Source organism: Haliotis rubra, unplaced genomic scaffold, assembly GCF_003918875.1.
Source record: "Haliotis rubra isolate DU_JTF1 unplaced genomic scaffold, ASM391887v1 Scf10, whole genome shotgun sequence".
Classification (NCBI taxonomy): domain Eukaryota; kingdom Metazoa; phylum Mollusca; class Gastropoda; order Lepetellida; family Haliotidae; genus Haliotis; species Haliotis rubra.
Genome location: NW_025764892.1, coordinates 3,855,693 through 3,882,831, shown reverse-complemented (window position 1 = coordinate 3,882,831; position 27,139 = coordinate 3,855,693). Strand labels below are relative to the sequence as shown.

The window sequence follows — 27,139 nt, the reverse complement described above, 5'->3', positions numbered from 1 at the left end:
TTTTAGCGCATTGTGGCACTCTCATTTCGTTTTATTTTTGTGCTTTACTTTAAAGATACTTGGTGGTTGCAACTTCCGGTTGGAAAACACGTTGTGTTGTTTTTACCGTTTTCAGGGCTGAAGTTAAATTGAATGGTTTTGTCGTTATTTTGCTGTCAACATGGTGAGAATGAACTTATTATTACGATATTAAAGATTATAAATTTTGTGTAATCAAAAGATAACTATATTGTAGATACCAATAATAAATACGATAATTCCAAACACGTTAGGTCTTAGCAATCACTAGGTCATCACAGAATCGGGCACTTTAAATTAAGGATTCAGTTTGTTCAAAGGTTCGTTGACTACTAGCAATCATATAAATGTAAATGTAAAAATGTTAAAGACAGTTGCACTGTCGCAGCTTTTTAACACCAATATCTTCAAATGTTTTTGAACAGTAGAGCTGTATATACTTTCCCATATTGATTGGAGTACTTATATGTATCTGACGGTTATACCCCACTGACTTTATTGTGTCAACGTAATACGTTTACCAGGTGAAGTTAATATAGCATTAACTGACTCAGGCTTCTGTACAATGTGGAAGCTTGCTTCACGGATCACGATGTTGCTGGAATATTGCTCTGATACCAGTGGTTCTGCAGGTGAAGTTAATATAGCATTAACTGACTCAGGCTTCAATGGTATCCACAGATCCCCATGGATTACCTGTTATGTTAAATTAACCATGGATTATCCTAACCCAAAACCCCATTGTGATTGTTAGGGTTAGTTACCCCTCTCCTATCAAATACCCATTTAAGTCCTTGTAATTAGTTGCAAGATATGATATAGTTGAGCTATGAACTTTTGATGAATTCTCTTAATCTAATTTGAGGAAAATGCATAGTGAGTTTCATCAAGTTTTAGAGTTTCATCTGTACATGAAGGTTAGCCATCTGTTGCTGATCACTCAGTAAATGGGGGGCCGTGGGGTAGCCTAGTACTATGTAGTAGTTAAGGCATTAACTCATCATGCTGAAGACACGTGCCCGATTCCCCACATGGGCACAATGTATGAAGCCCATTTCTGGTGTCCCCTGCTGTGATATTGCTGGTAAATGGTAAAGTTGGTAATGAGCACTTATTGTTTATGATATTGCCAGTGGTCCGATGTTAAAGTGTTGTCAGTTAGATTAACTCATTTGCTCAGCTTCAAGCAGGCAACAATACCTTCATCCTTCTCAAATTGAAAGACCCGTGAAGATCCGGATTAGAATTGATCTTCAGTAACCCATGCTTGTTGTAAGAGGCGACTTACGGAATCAGGTGATCAGGCTCGCTGACTTGGTTAAGATATGTCATTGTATCCCAGTTGTGTAAGTCGATGCTCATGCTGTTGATCACTGGATTGTCTGGTCCTGACTCGATTATTTACAGACCGCCGCACTAGTCCTCTGTTATCTTCTGTTGGGATCTGATTGATCAGAGGATGATTAAACAGGCTTGAACTGTTTTGATCTTTTTTTCACAGGAAAATATTTCAACAATGATAATCATACTTTTGAAATGATTTGGTTAAAGATGTAAGTCAACACGTTCTTTGGTGATGTTTGGTACAGTCATGTTTTGTAACTAGTAAACAAAATACAAGCGCTTTTGTATTATCATGATTATAGATTGATCATGTTGATTATTATAATGTTCTTTGAACAGGAACACTTTTCTCATAAACATGTCATATGTTTTAGCCACACAGAAAGAAGAAGAAGTTTATTGATAAGAAGAATGCGTAAACATTCCGCTTAGTTCACAGAAGTCAGAAGGATCCCTTACAGGCCAGCGATGATGTCGGACAGCGAGTTCTTCTGCCTGTTGAAGATAAGGTATTGGTGACAACTATCTCATAAAACAAGAACTTACTGCACCTTACTGCAACACAAGGCTCTGAGGACATTCAGTTATACTAGGTCATGTCAGAATGACCTTTTGCAAACTTTGAGGTACAAAATGAAATGACTAACCATACTAACAGCACGTTTCGATTAGCCAATCAAAAAGCAGCCTGTTAACTGAAGCTTTGTGATTTTGTGTTATATATTCCATCTACGTCATGTTCATTCCCGTATGCATATTCTGGGGTTTCACATTGGGTATTAACCATGAAACCAGGAAGTGAGCACATAACATTACAATGAGTCTTCCAATGTGTAAAATAAAATAGTGAACTCAGGACTTATTGATTGTCATCATAATGATCATGGGTTCATTGCTTAATGAAAACGTGTTGAAGAAAGCATTTCCAGGAGATAAAAATGCATGTCAACCAAGTTAACATCCTCCTTATCATCAGGCCATTATGGTAGCCTTGTGGTTACTCATCACCGCGAAGACCTGGGTTCAATTCCCAACATGAATATAATATGTGGAACCCATTTCCACTGTGATATTGTTGGAATACTGCTAAAAGTGGCCTTATACCTTATTCACTCACTCACTCACTCACTCACTCACCTCTTTATCACCATTTTATACTATTTCATTTTGATAAGGATTTTTATATATTCATGATTATCAAAACTGATTCTCCTAGTATGTCAGCATGGTCAGGTGTATTATCAAATAGTGATCAGTGAGAGTTTTTAGTATAAAGAGCATGTAAAAAATTGCAAATACAAATGTATGTGTATTGTATTTTGATGCAGGAAGCAGAGAAACGTAAGAATACTCAACGTGAGTTTGGAGTGTTCTTTGAAGATGATTATGACTACCTTCAACATCTCAAAGATGTTGATGAAACCGTGGAATTTGAACCTGTGGACAGTTTCAGGATTCAGGAGTCTACACAAAGAGCTAAACAGGTTTGTTGACCTCACCATTCCATGTAGACATGATAGATAGATGATAATGGTTAACATTGCTGTTGAACATTTGTTTCTGAACAGTTATTACTGTTCATGTTCAATGTTCAGACAGGGGTGGATACAGCCTTTGAGAGAAGGGGGAGGGGGGCACAGTTCATTTCCACTTGTTTTCATGAGAGTTTCAATGGTCATTTAATAAACTGCCTATGTTCAGGAATAATAATCAGTGTATTATATCTATAACTTGTGAACAATATTAGATCTTTCTAATTGGATGAACAGTCTGTTGTATTTAAGCTCAAAACATTATGTCTGAGTTGTCATGGTGTTCAAGTCTGTCTGTTGTAATTTTGGGTTTTGACCCCTGGAACGTATGATGATTTATGTCTTTAGCATGTACACCCGTGAAGGTCCGGGTTAGAATGAACCTTCAGTAACCCATGCTTGTCGTAAGAGGTGACTAACGGGATCGGGTGGTCAGGCTCACTGGCTTGGTTGACACATGTCATCGGTTCCCAATTGCGCAGATCGATGCTCATGCTGTTGATCACTGGATTGTCTGGTCCATACTGGATTATTTACAGACCGCCGCCATATAGCTGGAATATAGCTGGTGCGGCGTAAACCTAAAATCACTCACTCACTCACTTTAGCTTGTTCAGTTTTGAAAACTGGAAGACTGTGATGTCAATCTGTAGTTTATTTGAGACATCATTTCTATGGCACGATTGGTGTGTACTGACATGTACATCATAGGCATGCCAGAAAGTAGCCTTGTGGTTCGAATGCCCAAAGTTGGCATAAACCTTATTCACTTGCTCAACTTTTGTTATTTTATCATGTACCAAAATTGATGCAACATTTGCAACTAAACTTGTTAACAGTTAAAGTATAATTTTTTCTCTTCCCTTAGTCTGATGCCACAGCCAAGGATCCTAAATTGAAGCTACCATCAACTGTCTTTGCCTCTCAAGTTGAGACAGAGGTCGGCCTCCTCAACAAGGCAGCCCCTGTGTCAGGTGATCCTAATGTTACATTGTCTACATCAACGTCTCCCTGGGAATCGGGGTGTTGGGGTAGCCTAGCGGTTAAAGCATTCGCTTGTCATGCCAAAGACCCGGGTTCGAGTCCCCACATGGGTACTATGTGTGAAGCCCATTTCTGGTGTCCATCGTCGTGATATTGCTGGAATATTGCTAAAAGAATTGTAAAACTAAACTCACTTACTCACTCCCTGTGAATCTCCATGCAGCAGTAGGCCCCTCATATTCCACGCTATAACAGCAGACTAAAGAGGAACAGGGGGCCAGGCTCCATCAGTGACCATTGGTCATATCCCTTCCTGTAGTAGTTTCCACTGAATTCTTTTTGATCAATTGCATAAGTTAACCTGTCAAAAGGCTCAGTTGGTAATATACCCAGAAGGATTTCTCTAAATTGTCATGATATAATAGCAATCACCTCATAGTTAGATCTGTTACTATTGTCAAATTATCAGCCTTTGTGAATTTCTGTTGCATATCAGTAAGTAGGCTTTTTATTATAACATGAACACTTCTTTGATATTCTGAACAGACTAAACATTTTGGCATGGACGGCTAATGTTCGATGATCGATTTCAGGCCCACGTTTAGACTGGGATCCAGACATTGTTGCAGCCTTGGATGAAGATTTCGATTTTGATGACCCCGAGAATGCGTTGGATGATGACTTTGTCTTGAAGGCTAATGATGCAGTTGAAGGGGGACAGGGGGAGGGAAAAAGGGAGGAAGGTGAATGGTAAGTCCAGGATCATAAATCCTCTTCTATGAACACTCATTTTTTCTTATCCTGACTCATGATCTTTTGCTTATCTCCCTTTCCCTTGCGAATGGTAGTGGAAACACTTGAATCCCTTGAAGTTCCCGAAGCGGAAGTAAAAATACACTCACGCACGAGTTACCTCCCTTTTGCCCTTTCCCCACGCACACAGTCATGTGACCAGCCTTACTTGTCACTCACTCTTGGGCGAGCACTGGAGTCCCGTATACAGCATTATATCCTTTTTATAAAGGTCCTATTCTTCAAACTTACGCTGTGTATGGATTTGGCAATAACTGCTATGTTTTATATGTACAAATTTTGTACAAATTATTTGTATTTGTGTCATAATTTCATCGTTATGTAACAATATTTTTATTAAAACATTGATACAACTGTCACATGGCATTTTCAGCCGCAGAAAATGCATATATGTACCCCAAGGATGATCTCTATGAAAAAGAATGTAGATTTGATAAATCAACACAATAAGTATAGCAAGCTGAAAGAACATGGTTTGATGCACGAAGGGCATTGGGGGCGAGGATCAGCCACGGATAACCTGTGCCTGCAACACTGCAAGATTTCATGAAATGTAAACAAAGTACAATAAATAAAATCTTTTTTATCTATTATACGGCCCCACCACGTGGAGTTACCTCCCTGCCACGAATGCGCAGCCAACCAGTTAAGCACCTAGGCCCATATCATCATTTCTTCTGCTGTCACTCAAGCGTTCACACGTGTTCCAAGTTACTAAGCTGATTTACTTCACTTGTGAAGAATGTCTGAGACTTCAACAACTGTATGTATGGTTTTTATTCGTTCTTGAAAAAGAAAAAGAACAGTTTTATTGACTTTGCAGTCTGTTATTTCTCATTTCTGTGACTTTGCATTAAATTTTTAAGCTAGCTTTCCCGTGTTTTACGCACATGTTGCTATTCTATGGCGGGAAGTTTAGCGTGCCACGTGGTTGAAATATTGCGTTATTAACAAAGTATTTCATGCCGCGTGGTCGCATTCACGTAATTTTCAATGTTTTGTACGTGTATATTTATGCTGCTGTGTTCCGCCGTCAGCTACATGCTTGCGTGTTTGCTTTCAGGCGTTTACTGGGTGTACTGTCTGCGGGCAGAATATCCCGAGAGCTGATAGGCATGACAAATGCTTGTGCTGTTTAGAGAAAGCGGGGCATAACCCTGAAATCCGGGAACTCTCTCTGGCCTTTTCCGCCTGGGCCCAGAAGAGACAGGCGGCTGATTTCCTTTTTTATAAGGAATTGCGAGAGGCGGGAAGGGAACTAACCCAGGAGGTTAAACTTCCCGCCATAGAATAGCAACATGTGCGTAAAACACGGGAAAGCTAGCTTAAAAATTTAATGCAAAGTCACAGAAATGAGAAATAACAGACTGCAAAGTCAATAAAACTGTTCTTTTTCTTTTTCAAGTCCAAAGCCAAAAAGGCTAAACAAGCTAACCCTAAGTCTTCGCATAAGTCGCATTCCCAATCCCAATCTAGTGGTTTTGATGTCAATAATCACTCAATTGTTTCAGCAGCACATGGACTCCGTGAAGTCCCTTGTTCATGAGTCCGTTGGAGGTCTCCGCCAGGAGTTCCTCGCCCACTCTGAACAGGGGACTGAGAGTCCGGGGGTGGGATGGCCGAGCCCGGCTCGATCCCTTAGCCTGGAGGCGACTGTTGATCCTTTGCCTTTGGCTTCGGGTTCAGACGCCTCGGCTACCCTGGAAGGGGAGGGTTCGCTCCCAGTCCCCCTCTCAGTGCTGGCGCAGGGTCCGTTGAGGATTCCTGGGGTTCCGGTCCCTGCGCCACCCCGCCCCATAAGAGCGGAGGAGCCGGTTCTGCCCGGTCTTCTTCCCGTGTCTCGGGACCGGGGTTCGAGTGTTGTGTCGGTTGCCGGAGCGGGGAGTTCCTTCGGCTCTTCCCTTCCCATGGCATCTGTGGCTCGGCCTCCTACCGGGTCGGGGTTCGGTCCTCATCACGAGGAGACCCGAATTCTGACTCTGGCTCGGGTGCTGAGTCTATGGATGTTGGATAGGTCGAGGAGTCGGAGGGTACTTTCCGTTTCTCATCGGCTCTCCGGGAGGTTAGGCAACGTATTGCCGAGTATATACCCCAAGCCTCGGTGCCAACATGTCGCTTGGACTCAACTGAGTTTCGCCTGCCGGGCGAGGCGTTTGCCCCTAGGCAACCCTCGAAGACACAGCTCCGTATCTTGCCTTCCTTGGTGCAGGACGTGATGTATCCCCTCCTGGTTGGGTCACCCCTCGATTTACCCGAACTCGTTAAGAGGTACCAGCTGGGGGATGATTCTCTGTTCTTTGTGCCGGTGTTTGACGAGTGCGTGTTCACTTCGGTCGCCCTCGGGGGAGGCTCGGCTGCTAAGCAAGGGCGGTTAGTTCCACCGTTTCCACTAGCTGTCGCCGTGGGTCCGTCCCAGTCAGTTCAACTGCAGGGGACCACTCACGCCTTCTTACCGCACGTCCCAGTGGGGGGCCGCCTCTCTCTATTCCTGCCGGAGTGGGAGAAGGCTACCAGCAACACTTGGGTGCTATCCACCGTCAGTGTCGGCCATCTACCACTGTGGAAACGAGGCCCGCCAGAGTTCACTGGCATATGTCGCACTCCGGTGCCGTCATGTCCGGTCAAGGCGGGTATACTGCGAGAGGAAGTTCAGGCTTTGATGGACAAGTCCGCAATAGAGCGCATACCATTGGGGGTGTGTTCTGGGCAGTCTGTCTGACTCTGGTCCCAAGCCGAAGCCCGCCTTCACATCAACATCTTAGAACTGAGAGCTGTGGGGTTGGTTTTCGAGCGCTTCCGGGAGCATGTTCAGGGCCAGGTGGTTCGTCTTCAGTTGGACAACCGTACGGCCATGACATACATCCTGAAGCAAGGCGGCACAGTGTCCCTAGAGCTCCTTCGGGAGACGTGGAAATTTCTACTCTGGTGTGACCAGTGTGACTGTCAGGTGCTTCCTGTTTATCTCCCGGGGCTGGAGAACGTGCGAGCAGACGCTCTCTCTCGCCGGATCCTGGCCCCGCACGAGTGGATGCTCGACCGGCAGATAGTCGGAGTTATCTTCCAGTTGTACGGATCGTTCCAGGTGGATCTGTTTGCGTCCGGCAGGACAAATCAGTTACCGGTGTTCTCTCGAATACCAGACCAGAGGTTGTTGGCTTCCGACGCCTTCCTGCTGGATTGGATGGGCAAGGTGCTGTGGCGTTCCCGCCTCTACCACTCATTCCCCGGGTCCTCTCCCAGCTGTCCACCCAGCCAGCTCGGCTACTTGTGCTACTGCCACCGCTATGGCCGTCACAGAGCTGGTTTCCATTAATTCTCAGGTTTCTGTCTCAGCCTCCTGTTCTAATACCTTTGCGACCGGACATTCTCATTCAGAACGACGCGCCATACCCCAATCCAAGGATTCAGTGGGTGGCTTGGCCTCTGTCAGGTCTAGCCTTGAAGCACGCGGAATTCCTGCAGCAGTTGCAGACTCAATTCTGGCTTCGAGGCGGGATTCGACAAACGTTCAATATGAGGATAGGTGGTCCTGCTATGAGCACTGGTGTTCAGATAGGGGGATTGCAGATCCCTTTTCTGCTGATTTAGTTGGAGTATTGGAGTTTTTGCAAGCTTGTTTGGAAGAAGGCTTGGCGGCTTCGACCATTCGTGGCTACTCCACGCTATTTCCACTTTCCACACCCCTGTCGATGGTGCTCTTCTTGGGCAGCCCCCCTCTTATGCAGCGCTTTTTAGCTGGCGTGGATTGGGTTCGACCTGCTGTCAGGCGAACCAGCCCACCTTGGGATTTGTCAATCGTGCTAGATTGGCTGTCCGGTCCTACGTTCTCACGTCTATCGGCTATTTCCATTCAGCTGTTGACATGGAAGGCCGTATTTCTGGTGGCGGTAACATCTGGGCGAAGGGTCGGCGACTTACATGCTATGTAGACATCTACAAGGATGAAAACGGATGGTTTGTCAGAGTTTATAACTCAACAAAAAGATCTACAACATGTTCGATCTCTACAGTTTACAGCCTGCACAACTCTACAACCTGCACAAACCTTATACCTCTATAGGTTCAGTTTCGGACGACAACCTACTTGATGAAAGGAATCACTTCATCTATACAAATGCTGAGGTCTTATACTGGGTAGCAGATGGCCTGCGGATATTTTCGTTCACTCACTCACTCTAACCCAACAGAGACGTACTGCATATACGCTGATGACTTCAACTCCAATATGATATCACCTATGTAGCCGATATCTCAAGTACTGGAGAACCTCAAGACGACCTTTGTAAAGGGCTTAAGGTTAACAACGCCTTAACAACTTCCGTCACTCAGCATGGGGATTAGGATCAATTATCAACTAGATTCAACATCGGTATTTCTTCAAGATCCATACAGACATACGTCTCGACAGCCTCCTTCGTCATGCTGGCTTATATTATCCACAATGGGAATACGTGATTTATATCACTGAACAAGATTTTACAGTTGGAGCAACCCTTATTCAAGCGGTTTATATGAGCGGCGTAGAATTACGCACGCTTCTACTCAACCAACTAATTGCATCAAATTTTAGGGAGGCCAACTTACTACAACACCGGTGACGTCATGCTTGGAAGCTGATTGGTCCACGTCAGACAACGCCTCCCACGGACAGAGCAGGCTCAAGCAAGTTTACTGACTTCTAAACAAACCCGTGGTACGGGGGAATACTTCATCGGCAGCCTTGGAAATAGTATACAACTACGGCCTGTTATCATCATGGGAATCTAATAGATGTCTAGCCTTGACAGCAGGATAAACGATGTTTATTTGGAAGTTGTCGCTGATAAAAGTTGGTATGAGTACCTGTCCCCTGCGATGCTACACTGGAGCCAGCCTTGCTATAAATAGACAATGCTTCGATGTATGCTGCTCAACACAGATCACCTGCGTATATAAGGGGAAGAATGATATATCATCATTGCAATAAGAGGTTAGCGCTTCCAATGGAACGTCCTACCACGATAATGTGGAATATCGTCGGCTCTATGATTATTCATACGAATAACCAAGCCTATCGGCACCTATCTGCAGCATCGAGGTCTACGCAGTGCCGGTTATCTGGACGACAACATACAGGTTCTTCAAAGTGCCAATCATCTTAGACAGCAGCTGAACTTCACAATTAAGTTGCACGCAACTAGGATCGCTAGGGAACCTGATGAAGTTGGAGTTAGAATCAAACAAGATCTTCAATTGCTGGGAATAGAATTATCACAACACAGAATCGAATTGTGGTCCCAGAAGATCATTGGGTCAAGATACAAGCCATGATTCCACAAGCAGTCATCTCTCCGTTAACACTACGAACATGGCAATGTCTGCTCGGTCTACTAACCTTGGCGCAGGACTTGACTCGCACAGGAAGCTTACAACTAAGGCCGCTGCAACGATTCCTGACAAAACATCTGGACAGACTAGCATGAGTGATTAAAGACCCTGTACGGGTAAAGATCTTACCTGTACATGAAGGGGTCACAACTCATTTATGATAAAGACCTTATCATAATCTATGGGTTGTTATAGATATCTAGTAAAAAGGAGATAGTAGTATATCTTAAGCCACATGAATCTAGATGATTCAACTTGTCTGAGAGACCGCCTCCGTGTTGTAGTGGTTAGAGCGTCCACCCGGAGAGCGGAAGGTCGCGGGTTCGATCCCCGACCGCGTCATACCAAGAGACGTTAAAATATGGTACTTGTTGGTCCCTGCCTGGCGCTCGGCATTAATGGGTACAAGAAGGACTGGTCGGCATTGAGTGTTCATGCTTCACTGCGGCATGGTATCTCAGTGGGCTAGCACTATAAAACCAGCTTCAGTCTGGGCTAGTACAAGCAGCCGCACATACACACATACACGCGCATGCACGTTATCATATGAGCGAAATTATCTCAAGCAAGACGTTAAACCCAATTTCACCTCACCTCACCTCAACTTGTCTGAGATGGAAGTAAGACAAGAAAGTGGTCCCCCCGAGTTACAACGGAAGTTGAAAGAATAACGGAAATGCCGTTTCACAGTTCCCATGGGGGGGATACAGGACGTATCTAAGGACAGCTGATGAATCCACGATATGGCTTGACCCACCACCAATCCGCCGGATTCTATAAGCAAAAGATCATAAGTCAGGATAAGAAAAAATATGTAATTTTTCAAGTAAAATTGATATTTTTATACTTATCCTGACTCATGACGAGAAGCCCTCCCAACCTTCCCGCTGGAAACACTGCGGATTTCACAGCAGATCCAAGTGCATGGGCAGGAAATCAGGAGAGATTGACAAGTAAGGCTGGTCACATGACTGTTTGTGCGGGAAAGGGCAAAAGACAGGTAACTCGTGGGTGAGTGTATTTTTACATCCGCTTCAGGAACTTCAAGGGATTCAAGTGTTCCACTACCATTGGCAAGGGAAAGGGAGATAAGCAAAAGATCATGAGTCAGGATAAATAAAAAAATATCAATTTTACTTGAAAAATTACATTCTTATTGATGCTAAATACTATGTGGAGTTTGGTTTCCTTTTTGTATATTGATCTCGTGTCACATTAGTTTTAACGCAAGCTATTGTGGTTGTTATGATCATGAAAATGGCTGATGAAGTAGGATGGTTGGTGGGGTAGACTGGGGGTTAAAGTGTTTGTGCTGCACAAAGAAGACCCAGAATTAGGATAGGTACAATATGTGAAACCAGTTTTGGGTTGTCTTGCGATACTGCTGTAATATTGCTAACAGTTGTTCAGAACCATACATGCTCATTCTGGGAAGGAGTGAGTGAGTTTAGTTTTACGCTGCTTTTAGCAATATTCCAGCAATATCACGGCATGGGACACCAGAAATGGGCTTCACTCATTGTACCCATGAGGGGAATCGAACCCACATCTTTGGCGTGACAACCAACGCTTTAACCACTAGGCTACCCTACCGCCCCCCCCCCCCCTGGGAAGGTGGCATGTTCATGCTGATGCTATAAGATGTGAGAATTTGCTGTGACAGTGTTATAAGACAACTACTCACTCAGACCTTTAGATAGGTGTATGTGTAAACATAGACAAATAAATTGCCTTTATATAATATGAGTGGCTGACAAATATGCAGGAGTGACTTCAAAAAGCAGTTGTTTAACAATACTCTGTGTGTCTAGCAGATGTGGGTTGCTCACCTTGTGTACCTGTATTTATGTAGAGATCTTCATTTACTGAGCAACTCTACTGCATGTATTTGTAGAAAAGGCATGGGTTGAGTCTTCAGATGGCGTCCCAGGTTCACATTTCACATGTCAAGTTCAAAATGATGTTATGTGAACTCAAAATCCAGTGATATTTTCAAGTATGGCATATTCCTTTGTCAACACTTGTTGAATGAGTGAGTTAAGATTTACGCTGCACTCAGTAATATTCCAACTATATGGCGGCTGTCTCTCTGGACCAGACAATCCAATCAATAGCATGAGCATCGATCTATGCATTTGGGATACGATGACACGTGTCAACCACGTCGGCCTGCCTGATTACCCGATTCCGTTAGTTGCTTCTTACAACAAGCATGGGTTACTGAAGATCAATTCTAGCCCGGATCTTCAGAGGGATGCATGAAACCCAACTCACTACAAGACACCTTGATACTGATGTTTTCCAGGACAGATGATGAAGATATCGCATCTGATGAGGCAGATTTCTCTGATGAGGCCATGGACCAGCTTGGCGATGGTGACATGTTTGAGAATGAGGAGACAAAGTCCCGATTCACTCAGTACTCCATGACATCTTCTGTGATTCGCAGAACGGAGGGACTTACGCTGCTTGATGATAGATTTGAAAAGGTGGAGTAGCCTAGCAATGCTTATAAATTATTGACAACTCATGAAGGAAGAACTTTGTTTCAGGGCTCCAAGAAACTGACAATGGTTAAGGACGTCTTTTTTACCCTATGACATCAAATTAGTAGTCATTGTGTTTACATTGGAGATGCTGTTTTACAGAAAACTTGTGTGATATTCTCGTTGATTGGCTGAATATATTTCTCCCTTTAGAGTCAAGTGCATAATCAGACACTTTTGATCACTGCACGTTAGGTCAATTTGGCCCTTTCTCAACCAATGGAAATGTAACTTGGAAATGTTATTTTTCAGCTTAAATGATTCCCTTTTGTGAGAAACCTAATTTGATGGTAAATATCTATTGATTTTGATATGTTATAAGGATATCTGGTATTTCACTCACCATGCTCACTGCTTTATAATGATTAGCTTGTTGATGCTTATAGTGTATATTCATATCCCATCTGCTCCAGCTGTTCGAGGCGTATGATGAGAGTGAGATCGGAGCACTGGACCATGAGGACATTGATGGCCGAGTTGAACCCAGCAGTCAGATACTGGACAGTGTTCTAGATGAGTTCGAGAAGGAGCAGACTAAAGTGTGAGTCACGGAGACTTGGCCATGTTGCACTCGTGCTTCTTGGTTCTGATATCAAAGTTTATGTTGCATTTTTTTGTAAGTAATGATGTACATTGATTCACAAACAACAACAGCAACAGCAGGAGAGTAATGTTTCATTTCTCGTGTTCGTATTTTTACCACTGCCCAAAATTATGTCTTGTACCCAATGCTTTTATCACCATTTTATTATGGGATTTCTGTTTCTGTTTTTGCAGGCAGTTGTCGGATGTAGTGGGGAATAATGTAGTGGCCGATTCCGAGAGCGATGATGACACAGAGCTGGTGAAGATGGTCATTGAGGAGCCTGGGGAGAAGTGGGACTGTGAATCTATACTTAGTGAGAACCTGTCTTGTGTTGTTGGGATTTAGGAGCACTTACTCCCTTTTGTTGGGATTAAGGAGCACTTACTTCCCTTTGTTGTGATTTAGGAGCACTTACTTCCCTTTGTTGGGATTTAGGCGCACTTACTCCCTTTTGTTGGGATTTAGGAGCACTTACTCCCTTTTGTTGGGATTAAGGAGCACTTACTTCCCTTTGTTGTGCACTGCATTTTTAACAAAGATGCTTATCCTGAACTGATGGGTTTTTTTCAGTCCTGGACTCTTCCTGTTTATGTTAGTTGAAATGCCTATTCTGAGTTATGGTTATAAGAAACTAAATTTAGTGGTCCCATTGAGTTTGTCATAGCCATAGTTACTGCACTTCTCTTTGTTGGGATTTCCCTGAGCTCCTGCTGCTCTTTGTTGGGATTTCCCTGAGCTCCTGCTGCTCTTTGTTGGGATTTCCCTGAGCTCCTGCTGCTCTCTGTTGGGATTTCCCTGAGCTCCTGCTGCTCTCTGTTGGGATTTCCCTGAGCTCCTGCTGCTCTCTGTTGGGATTTCCCTGAGCTCCTGCTGCTCTTTGTTGGGATTTCCCTGAGCTTCTGTTGCTCTTTGTTGGGATTTCCCTGAGCTCCTGCTGCTCTCTGTTGGGATTTCCCTGAGCTCCTGCTGCTCTTTGTTGGGATTTCCCTGAGCTCCTGCTGCTCTCTGTTGGGATTTCCCTGAGCTCCTGCTGCTCTCTGTTGGGATTTCCCTGAGCTCCTGCTGCTCTCTGTTGGGATTTCCCTGAGCTCCTGCTGCTCTTTGTTGGGATTTCCCTGAGCTCCTGCTGCTCTCTGTTGGGATTTCCCTGAGCTCCTGCTGCTCTCTGTTGGGATTTCCCTGAGCTCCTGCTGCTCTCTGTTGGGATTTCCCTGAGCTCCTGCTGCTCTTTGTTGGGATTTCCCTGAGCTCCTGCTGCTCTTTGTTGGGATTTCCCTGAGCTCCTGCTGCTCTTTGTTAATTATGATAGTTATAGGAGTGCCCTGTGTCTCTTTTGTGTCTATTTTAAACAAGGTGAAACTAAACTTCAATCCATTACCTGGGGTACAGCAAGCTTTATTCTAAATTAAAGGGGACTACATATTTATGTCCTGACAAGACAAGAGTAAGAGCCCCCTCCTGTCGATGTGTTGTTGATTGAGAATCTGCATACGTCTCTTCTTCAGGCACATACTCCAATCTTTACAATCATCCCAAGTTGATATCAGAACCAAGAAGTAAAAATGTAAGTAGATGGTTGTCCATCATGTTCACTGTGCTTGATCCATAGTCTGATTTATCGGTACTGATACTGAGACTGGGAGTGAGAAGTTTCTGACGTCATTCTGCTGTAACACAACAAGAATGTCAACATTTTATTTGCTCTGTAGATGAATATAGTTGCTCCAAACAGTAAAGCCATTTAAATTTAAATTGACATATGCTTCCATATTATTACTCACTCACTCTAACACATATCATATTGGGGGAGGAGGGGTAGCCTTGTGGTTAAAGAATTTGCTCGTCATGCCAAAGACCCGTTTTTTATTCCCCACCTGAGTACAATGTGTGAAGCCCATTACTGACGCCCCGAAGTGATATTACTGGAATAAATCTAAGAGTGACATAAAATTAAACTCACTCACGTATCATGTTGCAAATGACTGCAAACTTCAAATTTCCAGTTCAGTTAAATACATTAAGTTTTTCATGTATCAAGTTTACTGGTCAGGCTGTACAGCCTCTCTGTTCAAGCTCAGAATATTCAGAAAAGGATCAATCCATTTTCAGAATATGAACATCAAGTTAACTTCAAAGCTGGGGATTCCGCTAGATGGGCTGGAACAGCGTGGACTGACACAGAAGCAGATTGAGCAGGAGATGCGTGACTCACAGAGGGCAGACCGGGCCAGCACGTTCAGGCCTCGGGGAGAGACGCCTGAGGAGAAGAAGGCCCGGAAGCTTGCCATTAAAGATGAGAGGAAGGTCAGTGTACATACTTACCTGACATTGTACAAGAGAGATAGGCTGTGCAGGGCTCAGATATATACCAGTACACCCGTGAAGATCCGCGTTAAAATTGGTCTTCAGCAGCCCATGCTTGTCGTAAGAGGCGACTAACAGGATTGGGTGGTCAGGCTCGCTGATTTGGTTGACACATCATCAGATCCCTGTTGCGTAGATCGATGCTCAAAATGTTGATCAATGCGGTAAAAGAACAAACAGATAATCTCAGGGAAGAATACAGTGATATGAATTTTTGATAAAGTCAGTTGATATAGAAGCTGTATGGTTTCACCGACAATTACCCAATCAAAATACTTGTTTGCAGCACACCAGGTTCAATTTTGTTATACATCTCTCATTCCCCTCTCCTTTTGGTGCAGTACTGAGTATGACAAGAATTAGTTTAATTATAAAATAGCTACTACCACCTGTAACCAGAGCAGTTTCGATCATGATGTTTTTTCATTTGGCAACATCCTAAACATTTTCGTAGCTTTTGGCAGTTGGAGTTTCCCAAAATTTACACTTATCAAAGAGGTACACAAAGTATGTGATCTTGACTTCAAATTGTGAAACTTCCATTGTGGAAGGCTTGTACTTTAGCAAGAAAGTACATTCCCAAATTTGACCTGTATACAAAGTAGGTGAAGGTGCTGTTCTATTAATACCATTCTGTGTATTGCTACAGGACAGAAGAATGGAGAAGAAAGCTAACAAGGTGGCATTTGGAAAGGAGAAGATACGCCAGGATAAAGAACAGCACAATCTGAAACAGAACTTGCAGGGGATGAAGATGATTTAACCCAGGGATGGAGAGAGCTTTTGACTGATTGTACAGAACCCGCAGTAGGGAAGCTGCTTTAACCCAAGTTGGAAGGCAGCTTTGAACTCTCTGATTGTACAGAACCCAGTGTGCTTGAAAGTGCTTTACCTGTGGTTTGAACAGAGCACTGGACTCTCTGATTGTACAGAACCGACAAGGGTTAAGGTGCTTTAACCCTGGTTGCGATGGAGCTCTTGACACTCTGATTGTACAGAACCCACAGGGTTGAAGGTTCTTTAACCCAGGTTGAAATTAAGATGTTAAATCTCAGACTACAGAAATAGAGAGATTTTTTCAGCCAGGTTGGAATGGAGGTTTTGACCCTGTCTAGTATGTGTACAGAACCTACTCTTGCTACAGGTGTGAAGACACTATTACCGATGATGAAGCAGGGCAGTGGACTGGCTGACTCTCTACAGAACCTACAGGTCCATGCATCCTTGGTGTTTGTGGCAGCGGTGTAACTATCTAGAAGGACAGATCTATACTCATCTGTAATTTATGTATGCAAATCTTTTATGTTAAAGTTTACAAATTATAGTCATCTTGTGGTGAACAACAATTGGCTATGTGAATTATATATATATCAAATTACATATTGTGACTGTTCTGGCCATCTTCATATCAAATGGCATATTGCATTATATGTTGAGAGCAGATTAGTGCTGAATACATTTCATTGCTGGAGATCTCCATCACTAGCCTTCAACAGTTCAGCCCCTTCCAGCGTCAATACCATTATTTGTGGTGAGAGTGGTAATTAGGAAGGTCAAGGCCATGAGTATGTTGATTTGCTTGTGGGAACAAACCGTGGGAGTGTTTCACCATGAAAAAGGGGGAATGATCACATTCTCAGGATGATAATTCTCAAGACCCAACCAAACACACTCACCACATAGGCTATACTGGTTGGACTGAAATAACATAGTGCTCTAAAGTCTTCAGGTTTGCTGAGCAGAGTTGCCTCCCTTAGATGAGCCAGGATCTTCTGTACAAATCACTGATTCACCCTGATTGTGATCCTCGATCCCTGTTCCACAAAGAGATCTTAGCGCTATGATTGTGGTAAATCTGTGTTAAAGTGTTGCAGTTATGGCCATCTTAGCACTATGATTGTTGTACGTTTGTGTTAAGTATTGCAGTTATGGCCATCTTAGCGCTATGATTGTTGTACGTCTGTGTTAAAGTATTGCAGTTATGACCATCTTAGCGCTAAGATCACGCTGGTGAATTGGTACGCTCGGGGCTTTCATCAAAGAGGTAGATGTTAATGACCTTTGTACCGATGGGCTTTCCTCCCACATTAGGTTAAAACCCTGTAAGAGTGAAATAGTGTTTAAAGGAGTGTTGATCCCAGTTTCCTAAGGCAGGAATTTTACAGTCAGAATTACACCAAGAACACCTATTGTAACTCTACTGTATGACATATTTGATATGTCCCATTATTCTCTTTATTTTGCACATCAGGGGTTTTAAAGACATTTATAGTTTCATAACTGTTATCAGGTCGGCATGCAGAAACGATGCATTTTTCTAAATTTATCATATTCCTAATTTTGCTCTTTTATTGCCACGATTACAGATTGATAGGCATCATATTATATTGGTTTATGGAGTGTTTTAGGTTGTTAAGTAACATGAAATCTTTTTATATGCATTTGAGTGTCATTCACTCAAAATAATTGTTGTGGTCAGAAGAAATCTGTCTTTTTTGTTGTCTATGAAGAAAGTGTTACTTTTAATGGCAGACTATTACATTTGTGTTTGAAACATAACATAAACAAGTACTTGCTGTGGTACCTATGTGTTTGCGGTTACTCTCCTTTCTGAAGTGTATCCAGGGAGAATGTACATAATGTAAGTGACGCTGGAACAATTCTCCATGCAGTAGTACACTATATCACATTGTGGAGCTTGAGAGATGATACACTTTGTTGGGAGTTGTGAACTGTCTACTGAGAAAGGGGAGATAATTCTATGCATATACAATTTTTTTATTATAATATGTGCGATGTTTTTCCCGTTTGAATACTAATACCTTTATCAAGCAAGTGATCATCACCAATATGTTGAATATATTGTAATAAAGAAGTATATTCATAGAAATATGTCCCTTATTCATCACACCAACTTCTATAAGCCACTCAAAGAAGTTATCTGCTGAGTAAGTGAGTGAGTATGGTTTTTTGCCACTTTTAGCAATATTCCAACAATATCACGGTGACAGACACCAGATATGGGCTTCACACATTGCACTCATGTAGGGAATCGAACCCGGGCCTTCGACGTGACCAGCAAGCGCTTTAACTACTAGGCTACCCCACCGCCCCCTGCTAAACCGATTCTGATTAACGGTTTATTGAGCTTGTGACATAATACGCTTGGTTTGGCAATGTAAAATATCTGGTGAACCATGTAAGACAGTTCTATGGATATGCAACTACTTGTTTACAATATATGCAGTGTTTCGGTGTAGTCGCTATCACCGTTATCAAGCAAGTGATCACCACCAAAATGTTTCACATATTGTAATGGCAAGTATGTCGACAGAACTACCTCCCTTGTTCATCATAACAGCTTCTAAAATATATGGATGAACAACTTCTCTATTACAGTGAATGAGCCGATAAATAGGTGTATAATATTGTTATCTACCTTAGTGCTCCAACTTCTAAATGCCTTTGAAAGAAGGCAAGTTATCTGCTGAACCAATTCTGGTTTTTGGTGATTTTTCTCCTCATGAACATAACACATGTTTTCAAACAAGTTGTTAATTGATGCAGATCACGTGATTCATGACTATGCTGAACCATGTCAGCCCCATTTTCACTTGTAGTGTGTATGGTCAGTAAGATGGAATAAAACAAAATATACTGGAAAATTACGCTGTAAACGAAGTGTTTTGTTTTTATTTTTTTGCTGAACAGGTCATCAGTAAGTGGAGTTGATATGGTTATGCATTTTGCCTGTACACCATTCCATGTCAACCAGTCTCGTTTTCTGGAATTTATATGTTTATCATTTTGAAGCAAAGGTTTTTTTTATAGTTCATATAACTTACACCCCAGTAGACATGGTCATGTCCTAAGTTTTACATAGTGATTTTATTCACAATATGTGCTAGTTCATGTAGAATACAATTTGTGTAATGTGGCATCAGGTATGGTAGATTTTGAAGGCTGAGGTTAATGCTGGCAAAATAAGATGAATGTTAGTTTCAGAAGTAGTTGAGACGATCTCCCAAGAGGCTGTAGCAGCATGTGATCAGATGATTGATAACTGGAGTATATGCATCAACCTGAGGAAAGTTACCACTTTCTGAGGCATATTACCACATTTCTTTGCACATTTCTAGGGGCAGTGACACACGGAGGTGTATTACCACATTTCAAGGCGCACTGCCACATTTGAGGACTTTTGCCACATTGCAAGGCACACTGACACACCGTGAGGTGTATTGCCACATTTCAAGACACACTGACACATTGTGAGGTGTATTACCACATTTCTAGGTGCACTGACACATTGTGAGGTGTATTGCCACATTTCTAGGCACACTGACACATTGTGAGGTGTATTACCCAATTTCTAGGCGCACTGACACATTGTGAGGTGTATTACCACATTTCAAGGCGCATTGACACATTGTGAGGTGTATTACCACATTTCAAGGTGCACTGACACATTGTGAGGTGTATTACCACATTTCAAGGCACATTGACACATTTGAGGACTATTGCCACATTTTAAGGCACACTGACACATTGTGAGGTGTATTACCACATTTCAAGGTGCATTGACACATTGTGAGCTGTATTACCACATTTCAAGGTGCACTGACACATTGAGGTGTATTACCACATTTCAAGGAGCACTGACACATTGTGAGGTGTATTACCACATTTCAAGGCACACTGACACACCGTGAGGTGTATTGCCACATTTCAAGACACACTGACACATTGTGAGGTGTATTACCACATTTCTAGGTGCACTGACACATTGTGAGGTGTATTGCCACATTTCTAGGCACACTGACACATTGTGAGGTGTATTACCCAATTTCTAGGCGCACTGACACATTGTGAGGTGTATTACCACATTTCAAGGCGCATTGACACATTGTGAGGTGTATTACCACATTTCAAGGTGCACTGACACATTGTGAGGTGTATTACCACATTTCAAGGCACATTGACACATTTGAGGACTATGGCCACATTTTAAGGCACACTGACACATTGTGAGGTGTATTACCACATTTCAAGGTGCATTGACACATTGTGAGCTGTATTACCACATTTCAAGGTGCACTGACACATTGAGGTGTATTACCACATTTCAAGGCGCACTGACACATTGTGAGGTGTATTACCACATTTCAAGGCACATTGACACATTTGAGGAATATTGCCACATTTGAAGGTACACTGACACATTGTGAGGTGTATTACCACATTTCAAGGCGCATTGACACATTTGAGGACTTACCACATTTCAAGGCGCACTGACACATTTGAGGACTATTGCCACTTTTCAAGGCACATTGACACATTTGAGGAATATTACCACATTTCAAGGCGCACTGACACATTTGAGGTGTATTACCACATTTCAAGGCGCATTGACACATTTGAGGACTATTGCCACATTTCAAGGCACACTGACATTCGGAGGTGTATTACCCAATTTCAAGGCGCACTGACACATTTGAGGTGTATTACCACATTTCAAGGTACATTGACACATTGTGAGGCGTATTAACACATTTCAATGCGCATTGACACATTGTGAGGTGTATTACCACATTTCAAGGTGCATTGACACATTGTGAGGTGTATTGCCACATTTCTAGGCGCATTGCCACATTTGAGGACTATTGCCACATTTCAAGGCACACTGACACACCGTGAGGTGTATTGCCACATTTCAAGGCACACTGACACATTGTGAGGTGTATTACCCAATTTCTAGGCACATTGACACATTCTCAGGGGTATTACCACATTTCCAGGCGCACTGACACATTGTGAGGTGTATTACCCAATTTCTAGGCGCACTGACACATTGTGAGGTGTATTGCCACATTTCTAGGCACATTGACACATTCTGAGGTGTATTACCACATTTCTAGGCGCACTGACACATTCTGAGGTGTATTACCCAATTTCTAGGCGCACTGACACATTGTGAGGTGTATTGCCACATTTCTAGGCACATTGACACATTCTGAGGTGTATTGCCACATTTCTAGGCGCACTGACACATTCTGAGGTGTATTACCACATTTCTAGGCGCACTGACACATTGTGAGGTGTATTGCCACATTTCTAGGCACACTGACACATTGTGAGGTGTCTTACCCAATTTCTAGGCGCACTGACACATTGTGAGGTGTATTGCCACATTTCAAGGCACATTGACACATTCGGAGGTGTATTACCACATTTCTAGGCGCACTGACACACCGTGAGATGTATTGCCACATTTCAAGGCACATTGACACATTCTGAGGTGTATTGCCACATTTCAAGGCGCATTGACACATTCTGAGGTGTATTGCCACATTTCAAGGCACATTGACACATTCTGAGATGTATTGCCACTTTTCAAGGCACATTGACACATTCTGAGGTGTATTACCCCATTTCGAGGCGCATTGACACACTGTGAGGTGTATTGCCACATTTCTGATCACACTGGCACATTCGGAGGTGTATTACCACAATTCTAGGCGCATTGACACATTCTGAGGCGTATTGCCACATTTCTAGGCGCACTGAAACAGTCTGAGTTGTATTACCACGTTTCTAGTTGCATTGACATATTGTGAGGTGTATTAGACCATTTCTAGGCGCAATGACACATTGTGAGGTGCATTGCCACATTTCTAGGCGCATTGATAAATTCTGATCAACATCACGAGCATCGATCTACACAACTGGGATACGATGTCATGCATAAACCAGCCTTTACATAATAAGCGAGCCTGACCACCCGATCCCGTTAGATTTATGGCGACCAATTCTTACCCGGATCTTCACGTGTTTATTTAAATAATGAAAATATATTTTTGGAAAGCCAACATTTTACGGTTTGTATAAAATCCAGTGGATTTCTCTCCGCCTGCAAGCAATAGCTAAACCGAAACATTTTTCTCTTATTCAAATGATACCAAACATCACGTGGAAGGCGAACTTTCAATTTTACAGAATTATGCAGTTGCAAGTCACATTTGGTTGGATGTGATTATTAGATAAAGGATCCATTGTTCTTATATATCAGGAGGCGGCGATGCATGTTGTAATAAATGCTGCATGTATTATGCGTTGCTGGTCGTTTTAATCTAAATTAAATCCGGGAGGCCGTTTGTGATACACAGATGTGGTTTCTATTGACCGGACATTTCATTACCTATGTTAGGGCTAGGTTTCATTGTTACCGTTTTACCACGCTCACACTAGACACAGACGCCTTCACAGGCACACCATTCACACACTGCCCCATCCATGCCTACAAACATGTCTGTACACAACACCCTTAACACAGGCACCTTCACACTCACACCATTCATTCATACCATCCTCACTGGCATGTCGTTACACAGAGAGAGAGAGAGAGAGAGAGAGAGAGAGAGAGAGAGAGAGAGAGAGAGAGAGAGAGAGAGAGAGAGAGAGAGAGAGAGAGAGAGAGAGAGAGAGAGAGAGAGAGAGAGAGAGAGAGAGAGAGAGAGAGAGAGAGAGAGAGAGAGAGAGACACACACACACACACAGACGCCTTCATTGACACATGCATCACGCAGACCACTTCACACTCACACCACTTGTGGAAACATTGATTACACAACAGTCTCGTTTCCTGTTGACTGGGTTCCGTCCTATTGCGCAACTTAGTACAATAACCAGTCCAGAATTTTGAGACCAATTCATTTAACTGGATACATAAATATTTATCAGTATTATTTCATACATCTAAGAACTTGTATATTGCAACACTACGCTCCTTCTAAACCTTGCACATACGTCGTGCTGCGTGCTCTGTCGTACAGCGAGCACTGACAAACGGAAACCTGGAAATCTCAAAACGAGGCTCTGCCGCTAGAAAAGTTTGGCGGTCTGGTACACAATTGATATTATATCAATAATATTGTGCGTTACAGAACTACACCGAATAAGCGCAAAAAACACGTAACAGGTGTAACCAGTGAGCCAGATGCATTGTGAATCATTTTACGACCTCATCAAACAGGGGCAGTCTGTGACGACTTAGTTAATGTCATACTGCCTACACCTCACCATAAAATATAGAAAAACGATTTTATTAAAGTTTAAAATTTAAATTCATTTGTAAATACTATTTTCTTATTAAACAAGGAAATGGAATTCAGTGTAACCATAGTTGTTTGTGATGTCTTTTTTCACTTTCACACGAGAAAATTTGGGTCGGCTGAAAAGTAGGTCATTGTCTGAATAGGTTAATGAGACACATGTTTCGGTTTGTCAAACAGGCATGTTGTTACACAACACCATCAACACACAGACACCTTCACACTCACGCCATTCACACAGGCATGTCCGTATACAACATCATCAACACACAGACACCTTCACACTCACACCATTCACACAGGCATGTCCTTATACAACACCATCAACACACAGACACCTTCACACTCACGCCATTCACCCAGGCATGTCGTTACACAACACCATCAACACACAGACACCTTCACACTCACGCCATTCACCCAGGCATGTCCGTATACAACATCATCAACACACAGACCACTTCACACTCACACCATTCACACAGGCATGTCCTTATACAACACCATCAACACACAGACACCTTCATTGACACACCATCAACACACAGACACTTTCACCTTCACACCATTCACACAGGCATGTCCTTACGCAACACCTTCAACACACAGACACCTTCACACTCACACAATCCTCACAGGCATGTCCATACATAACACCTTCAACACAGGCACCACTCACACCATTCACACAGGCATGTTGTTACACAACACCACCAACACCAACACACATTACCTCGACACTGACACCATCCTCACTTTATGTCTTTACACACATCATCACCAATACAACCTAGTGGTTAAAGCGTCCGCTCGTCACGCTGAAGACCCGGGTTCGATTCCCCACATGGGTACAATGTGTGAAGCCCATTTCTGGTGTCCCCCGCCGTTATATTGCTGGAATATTGCTGGAATATTGCTAAAAGAGGTGTAAAACCAAACTCATTCACTCACTCATGCATGCACTCAAACACTCTTACGGCTTGAAATATGAAACGTTTAACTCCAAGACTTGACTATCTTAGAACAGATACCATTTGGTGTTAAAGGTATATAGCTAAGAAAAGTATACCCAATGGAACACCGAAAATGGTGATGACACCAGGTGTTCATGTCCTGCCCTACCAGTAGCACCATGGCCAGTTTGCCAGACAACGAATTTACAGCCTAATGCTGCATACCTGCCATGCCACACATCCAATTTTCAGAGAAGTGAATTGTGTAAAATACAGTACAGAATACAACAATAACCGGCCACCGATTAAGTCTACCTATTAAGGTACCTTTGTGCCGTCGACCCGTGAAGATCCGGGTTAGAATTAGATCTTCAGTAACCCATGCTTGTAAGAGGCGACTAACGGGATCGGGTGGTCAGGCTCGCTGACTTGGTTGACACATGTCATCGGTTGCCAATTGCGCAGATCGATGCTCATGCTGCTGCTGACTGGAGTGTCTGGTCCAGACTCAATTATTTCCAGACCGCCGCCATATAGCTGGAATATTGCTGAGTGCGGAGTAAAATTAAGCTCACTCACCTTTGTGCCGTCATACATTTTGAACGAAAAGAAACCATTTTCCATTGAAATGGAGCTGTTGAATATTTACACAGCTTTCAACAATATTTTAGATGTCGTCGGTAATGTATTGCGTACCTGATAAAACTGTTTGACTCAAAGTAAGGTTCGTGTAACAGAAAAGATACTCTCAACACTGAATAACCGTGTGCTATGCAGGTTTGAATAAAAGAATTTGATATTAAATTTCGCCGTGAAATGCTTGGGTGATTTTATAAACAGTTTCTGCATTTAGCTAATAGTTTAGAACTCTGAGTACACAACTAATGCTAAAGATGTTGCTCTAATAACCTTGAACGTGAACGTATACAACTGCCCCCCCCCCCCCTGTTGAACCTTATAAAGCCAGGTGTACACAGTAGGATATCAGCCTGAAGACGTCTTGTCTCAACGATGGTATGTCTTTAGACCAACAATATCGTAGAACCTGTGGAATGTTTTTCAGAGTGGGTTAAGTCAGTACCTGATGTTGTCATTGGTAGATAGCACAAACTGAAAAAGAGAAAACAGAATTGGAACAAACCCTTTCTGTCCCAGCCTGCTGTCATCCAAAGTCTCCCTGCTCAACATGAAAAGTTATTCCCACTGACAAGGTCTCAAATAACATAACCATTATATGTAAACATCATTACATAAATTGTTTGATCAAAGAGCTTGGTATACGTGACATATCAAATAATGCCACATACAAGGCCAGTATGTTAACTGAGGAAGAAATCTTTCTAAACCATTCCAAGGTGCTATCAACGTTTGGGGTGACTCTTAAACTTAAAGACATGTCCATTCCTCTATTGTACTGGATTCCAAAACAACATACAAATCCGTACAAGGAGAGATATATTGCTGGTTCCAGCAAATATTCCACCAAATCCCCGTCTCAAAGATTAACCATAATCCTTAATACTATCTTGATGTTCACAGAAAGTTTTTGATACAAGCGGAATTAATACCATGTGGATGCTTAAAAACTCAAAGGATTTGCTGACATTTTTACAATCTCAGAAACGTACCGAGTTCCGTTACATCAACAGATTTGATTTTTCAACATTGTATACATACTACTATCCTCCATAACAAACTTTAGGGAAAACTTCATTCCTTGATCCATGGGGGTTTTGTAAACCAACGTGGAGAACAGAGATATACCTACATATCTATCTTCAGAGGTTCAGGACAATTTATCAAAAATGAAAGCAAACGTGATCTGAAATGTACCGAGAAAACAATATGTGAAATGCTGGACTTTCTCACTGATAACATCTTTGTGAAATCTGGTTGTACACATTTCGCCAAGAAGGCATCCCCATGGACACCAATGGTGCACCCCTACTTGCGGATCTGTTTCTTTATGCATATGAATCAGAATTTCTGCTTGGGTTGGCAAAATCAAAACTTAAGCTTTCGGTACATCGATGATCTAATATCGTTCAATAACCATCAAATAGCCACTGGCCTTTCACCGATTTAGCCATCTGATCTGGAAATTAAGGAGACAAGTGAGACCGCCTCAACTGTTTCATATTTAGATCTATGCATAAAGATTCACAGTGACAACAACCTCTCCACAAGGCTGTATGACAAAAGGGATGATTTCAACTTTCCAATAGTCAACTTCCAGTTCATGTCGAGCAATATTCCAACAGCTCCAGCCTTTGGTGTTTACATTTCACAGCTTTTGAGGTACAATCGAGTGGGCTCTCTATATCAGGATTTCAAAGAGCGTCAAACCACTCTTGTTCAGAAGGTGTTTGATCAAGGTAAAAATACCCAAGACCTCAGTAAAGCTTTCAAGACGTTTTATGGTAGACATGTAGAGGAAATTTCCAAATTTGATGCATCAGTGACAAAAAATATGTCCGATGCAATTCCCTATTTTGACTTATACCATACGTTCCCGAATTAT

The 27,139-nt window shown here is 42.6% G+C and overlaps 1 protein-coding gene across 1 annotated transcript; it reads left to right on the top strand.

Moving 5' to 3' along the window:
- The first annotated feature begins 54 nt into the window (after window positions 1-54).
- LOC124263353 (protein LTV1 homolog) lies at window positions 55-19,231 on the top strand. The gene is made up of 11 exons (XM_046697987.1): window positions 55-163; window positions 1,737-1,871; window positions 2,691-2,846; window positions 3,763-3,868; window positions 4,472-4,628; window positions 12,364-12,547; window positions 13,018-13,145; window positions 13,382-13,503; window positions 14,696-14,754; window positions 15,300-15,494; window positions 16,204-19,231. The coding sequence occupies exons 6-11, from the start codon at window positions 12,416-12,418 to the stop codon at window positions 16,315-16,317; spliced, it is 750 nt and encodes a 249-aa protein (XP_046553943.1). The 5' UTR covers window positions 55-163; window positions 1,737-1,871; window positions 2,691-2,846; window positions 3,763-3,868; window positions 4,472-4,628; window positions 12,364-12,415; the 3' UTR covers window positions 16,318-19,231.
- Window positions 19,232-27,139: the final 7,908 nt, after the last annotated feature.